Here is a 6,000-nt window from a genome sequence, read left to right as displayed (position 1 = left end):
AAAGATAATTCACAGAAGTCAATGAGACCAATTCAAGTGTGGCCTGTGGGTCATTCTCTTAAAGGAAAACTGCTGCAAGTATCTGGGAAGAAGAGTGAACCAACTCTCTACAACATAATATGAAATTTGATACTGTTGTCAGTACAATTCCCCAGTGAGAAGGATAAATTGTGGTCAAGACCTGGTCAGGTTAACTAGTGGTCATCCCTTCTGGTGGTACCTTTTATATACAAAAAGAGGTCAACACAATTGGAGAAGAAATTTGAAACCTAATACCAGCCATGAAACAAGACATCTGTTGGACTCTTATTTGTTTCTTTTTAAATGGGCTTTAATTGAAAGCTCAGTGAAAAATGCAGGTTACAGTCTTTGTGGTATCAATAGCTTGTAGCAACATCTGAACCATGATGCATCTAAATTATGTTTGTTCACTTTCTAATTTTAATTGTTTAAGAGCAATACATTATTAGATATATATTTATAGACATATATACACCACTTCAAACAATTAATTGTAAATAATAACCCCTAAACCCTGAAATAATATATTTCCTCACATTGGGCATTTATTTTTGCACATATAATTGTAAATGAGAGGACGTTCAAGTCACTTAAGAGCTATTTGTGTAGCTTAAGAGCCATATGTTAATGGAAATTCTGGACCAGCCTCTTCTTGAGTTCAACTTTAACTTTATTTTACACATTTCGCTAGCCATATAACCAGCATGGCTGCATGTTAAACAAATCCTAAACATTTACAATGATACTGACTTTACTTTGTGTGAGGATCTGTATCTCAAAGTGGAATATTTAACATTGAAAAGTTGAAATTTAAACCAGCTTCAAAATACAAAAAACAAAGATACATTTTCTCTACATTAATGCTGTTTGTGTTAAAACAAGTTAACTTCAATGCAAGATTTTCATCTTCAGTATAGAAAAATATCAGTTCCTCTAACTTTACCAGTTTTAGAAGCAAAGCTAGTGATCTTGCAGATTGTACACACTCTCATAGTCTCTCCCTCATAGTCTCCTATGGGAAGGGAAAGTCCAATGCAATATATTGTTTGAGCTTCCTTAGAAGACTGCATGTATACTATACCAGCACTTCTTTCTATTGCCCTTCATCAAGGCAACAGGGGAGGAGAAAGAGGGTCTCTAATAGCAGGACACTGGAGTCAGTTAGAAACCAAGTCATTGGGGTGCAAAAAAATATTGTGCTCAGTGGTGGCTGGCACCTAAATATGGGAGTCAGGTGACTCACATCTCGGCTGCTTAGGAGGACAATAAGCACCTCTCATTAAATGTTGCTCCTGCCTAAGGCACATTCAATTACCAGTCTGCATAACACATATGACTATACCACTGTATAGGGTTCTCTCCACTTGAACAGGAATCCTGAAAAACAAAGGTTCCCGATCGCACATAGAGAAGCCTATTCATATATACTTACATGCTCATAGGTTCTGTGCAGACTTTAAACTGAGCATGCGCAGGTTGTGGAAAGGCGTGTGGTCCTGGCCTCCCCCATATACATCTATTTATTGACTTTCTGAAACCAGCCACACTGTTCCCTTTGTTTTCCCTCTCTTTAGTATAAACAATTGTGGGAACTGCACAAGCCTATGTGAATTGTGGGGCTCTGGTGTACATCAAAGTGTGCATCCAACCCCCAGATGAATTGCATGTGCATATAAGAAACTACTAGAGCACCCACAACTCTGAGGATTGCAAGCAAGATATTGGAATGGTTGACACTGAAGATTCACAGAACGATATAAAATTGTCCCATTTGGGCAGTACAAAGATTACTAAAATTGACGGAATATTTATACAGGACTGCAGCAGTATTTTGAAACTTCAGTGTTTGCAATAAGCACACAATATACAGGGAACAGACTTTCAAACATACCAATCATTTATATATGAGTATGACATAGCACTAGCTTGCACTTGCAAATTTCAAGTAAGAAATAAAAAGTACAAAACCTTTTAAGGCAAGAACAAATATACATAGCTAAAGTCTATCGTAATATTTAAAGTATAACATAGTCAACTTGTAATTATATAATAATGTTACAAATTGGAGGTTTTGGAATAGGAAGGTTCAAAATTCCAAGCAGAGGCCGATACTGAACATTATCCTACAGTTTAGTTAACTTGTCTCAACCGCATTATGAAGGCATCTGAGATTTCCTAAAGACTCGACAGACAATGGTTGAAATGTTTGCAGTAGTTCATAGGGTCCATCTGGTTTGTACAGACAGTGTGAAACATCTAAAGTGTAAGTTGAAGTTTAGTCATGTTCCTGTTGTGCATATTATGATGACGGACCAATTCATCAGACCGAGCAAATTTTTTTTGACAGCTGGGCCACCGACAACTGAAAGGCTTTTCACCTGTCAACAAAACACAGAGTTATTAAAATGTCATAGGATGAGTTTTTATCATCTAGGCCGATCCCTTCTTAGCAAATAGAAAATGTCAATAGAAGCTTGTCCCTAACTTTTAAATATATGGTACTCCATCAAGGTCTTTGGAGTCTAGCCCAGTGATTTCAAAGGGAGATGGATGGTGCTTTTAGCTTCTATTACTTTTCATTTCAAAATATTAATTATGTTTACACCATTCTCTGCCTCCAAAAGAGCTCAGAGTGCCTTATTTATGCCTCCAACAGATCTTCCATCCAGGCATTGCTCAGGAGTAGATCTAGTGTGCTTCATTCCCCTATATATCATACTCTGGGCAATAGCTTCTATTATTCTTTTCAATGGGAAATGAACATTCAAAATCTATACAGACCTGAGACCTATGAAATGATATTCTCCTGTTATCATGTAGTTTAAAGCAGTTATTTGTTTATGGTTTGTTTACAGATTTATATGCCTTATGGGGAAATGCTCACAAGGTGGCTTACAGATAATTACCATTAAACAATAAAAACAACCAAATCAACAATAATATTTAAGAAGTGCCACTCACTTTTAAACAAAGGAATGGGCAACTTCTACTCTTGGCTAAGCCAGTTTTAGCTTCCTTTTCACATTAGAAGGCAGCCTATTATTGGCCATCCCAACCCCACCAACTTTCAGCAATGAACACCATAGTATGATAACACTACAGTACTGGAGAGGCATCCAACCTCAAAAGAACAGATCAGCACAAACGTGGCATAGCTAGTACTCTCTGCACTGCAGTTTCAGGAGTGGACTACGTTCTATGTTAATGGTGTATTTGAACCCCCTCAGAGGCAAACTTTGGTAATATGGCTCCCTAAGCAAGGACAAAAATTGCCACCACCACCCTCTATTTCTGATATTTCACAATAATTCCTTTTGGTTCAGTGGCTTTTTATGGATCTTAAAAGGTACACTTATAAATATTGGTTTCTTAAAATTACTATTATTATTTAGTGCCCCCTCGCCTCAGTTCCCTGTGCAGGAAAACTGCCTGCAGCACCCTAAATCCGGCACTAATCTCATGCAGCACCAAGGCCACAATTCAGATCCGCACTTTAGCACAAGGGAGGGAGTAGGGTTTTTAACTCTTCCTATGGCAGCAATCCTGCGCTGCTGAAAATTGCCCCTACCTGAAGCTGCAACTTGCCTCCAGAGCTGCAGAAAATGGCAGCTTTGGGGACAAACAGAAGCTATGTATTGCGGGATATGATTTTTTACAAGAAAATGGGGCAGGGGGAAAGCTAAATCTCCTCTTCTGCTGAGCTGTAGTCCTGACACAGATTTACAAAGAGGGGGATTGATTATTTGTAGTGGCAACACCACTCTAAACTTCTAAGAATTTTTTGTAGATGACCCATTAATGAAAGCAGCAGATAATTTTTACATTCCTTTCAAAATATGATCCTACAGTCTCCAGCTTCAGTGCAGTTGTCACTATTTTTCAAATACTTAATGTTCAGGTGAAAGTACATGAAGCTTCATAGGATGGACTAAGCAGGATCACTTGTCTAGTACATCTTGATAACGCTAACCCTTGCCTCTTATTACATTCACTAATTTCCTGGAACTACCATATGCATTTAAAACATAGCAAAATCAATTCAGGTAAAATAAATTTAAAAATATAAATGGGAAAAAAGTATACGCACTTGTTTTACCTGTATGAGTCCTGGTGTGAGTCTTCAGGTGGTCAGATCTGGAGAACTTTCTCTGACAGGTTTTACACTGGAAGGGTTTCACACCTAAATAGATAAAAGAAGTCTAGTCCCATGTTCCAATACCTTTTCAGAGGAGTGAGGGACACCAGTTGCTTATGACCTCCAAACTATGGATTTTTGCTTTGCTTTTGTTGTTTAATAGTTACCGAAATTAATCTTTCTCTTTGCACATGCCTACACATCCCAAAGGTCATTAATCAGGCTTCTCAACTTCAGAACCTTTTTTCAACCCTCTTTCTCCAGTTAGTGCTTTCACAGTGCCTTTGTTCCTGGCAAAGCAAGTAAGGATTAACTCACTACCAGATTTGTAACTTGAAAGGGAGCAAATGATGACCCTCTGGTGCTGATTATTTTTGCAGCTTAGTGTTTGGGGCATTATTTCATTTAAATTTGAAATTTACTTTTGTTCAATATTCTACATATTTTCCTAACACGTTAAAAAAAGGTCCATCAATTATGTGCTTTAACCTAGGAAGTTTATCTTCTATATCCAGCAAAAGAGCTAACCAACCATAAAGCTAAGCACAATATTCCATGTCCTTCATCACCAAGCCTATGGTTTTAATATTTGTTAACAAAATGTTTGATGCCCACAAAAAATGTTTAATTGTGTATTTCTCCTAGCAGAAAGCACTTCCACAAACCAAGGCATTTTCTTTTCTTTAATTCACTCCCTACCTGGTTACGTTCCCCCAACCCTTCCCAAAAGCTGCTCCTGAGGGTTTGGTTTGGAGACTTCTGGGACAGTATGGGATATGGCATGGAGTGATGAAGTAAATTGGAGAAACTGGATGGCACACTACCCATTGAAGCAAGGGTACTTAACCTTTTTTTGGTCTGATGGATGGCATTCATCCTCGACCAACCTGGGGAGAGGGGCACATGTTACGTGTGGGCAGCAGCATACCTAGGCTCTCTTGTCCCCTTTGCAAGGAGCTGTATCAGCACCCATCCACCCATCCCTTGCACCCTTGGTAGGAGATACATTGGTGCCTCCAAAGTCGGGAGAGACCATGGACCAGAAACTCAAAAAGTTTGCTTTTTGTTGCCTTCTGCACTCCTCCAGTGATTTCCTCCATGGCCATCTCCATTCTCTGCTCCACCTCCCTCCACGCACTGCTTTAACTTCTGCATCCTTCCTCCTCCCTCCCTTTTTCCTCCTTCTGCAACTCTCACCCACTCTCTTTAGCTTTCTTCCCTCCAAGCCCTGCTGGGTGCTCCACTCACACTTCTAATAGTGCCGCCAGCCAATTGAGATGGGCCCCCTGCAGAGATGTTGTGACGGTTCACACCAGTGACCAAATTCTTCTGCCAAGGTGCTCAGAGGAGCCTGCGTGCCTCACCTGGCCGCCCGGAGTAGTGGAAGTCCTGCCCAGGGAGCATGCAGATGGGTAGATGGGCTTCTAGTTACTCCGAGCCACTTTTTGCACCTCCCTGGGCCTGTGCCCTTGGCAGGGGCCAACCTGAGTAACCCTTAGGTACGCCCCTGCTCGTGGGTGCAATTGAAAGTTGGTGTGGCTGCCCCACACTCTCACTTGCAAATGCACAGGCCACATCCCCCTACATCCCCCTGTAGATCAGCTGAGGGGAGATTATTGCCCCCTCCCTACTCATCACATGATTGATCTGATGACTGAGGAGGGGCTGGATTGTATCCCCATCAAGAGTGTTGGGCTGGACAGAGAGAGTTAAACTTCACCATCCATCACATCACTGTTTCTACTTTCTTAATTTTTCTTTTTTGGCACAACACAAAATATGTGGGATCTTTGCAGTTCCCCCAAAATTTGCTTGGTGACAGCATCAAGCCCCCAAGTCTATGG

The 6,000-nt window shown here is 40.4% G+C and overlaps 1 protein-coding gene across 4 annotated transcripts in view; it reads right to left on the bottom strand.

The window, feature by feature from the left end:
- Nucleotides 1-306: 306 nt before the first annotated feature.
- Nucleotides 307-6,000, bottom strand: part of WT1 (WT1 transcription factor) — a 52,260-nt gene continuing 46,566 nt past the window's right edge. For 2 of the 4 annotated variants that reach the window (XM_035122153.3, XM_035121989.3), the window contains 2 exons: nucleotides 4,109-4,201; nucleotides 307-2,399 (listed from right to left, as the gene is read on the bottom strand). In XM_035122153.3, the coding sequence (XP_034978044.2) occupies nucleotides 2,278-2,399; nucleotides 4,109-4,201 (215 nt within the window). In that variant the 3' untranslated portion in view covers nucleotides 307-2,277. The remainder of the gene's footprint in view (nucleotides 2,400-4,108; nucleotides 4,202-6,000) is intronic. The other 2 variants (XM_088653751.1, XM_035122069.3) reach the window with 1 other exon arrangement.

This window comes from Zootoca vivipara, chromosome 1, assembly GCF_965207765.1.
Source record: "Zootoca vivipara chromosome 1, rZooViv2.hap1.1, whole genome shotgun sequence".
In the NCBI taxonomy this organism is placed as follows: domain Eukaryota; kingdom Metazoa; phylum Chordata; class Lepidosauria; order Squamata; family Lacertidae; genus Zootoca; species Zootoca vivipara.
The sequence above is the reverse complement of the archived record's forward strand: the minus strand, read 5'-3'. Positions and strand labels throughout refer to the sequence as shown.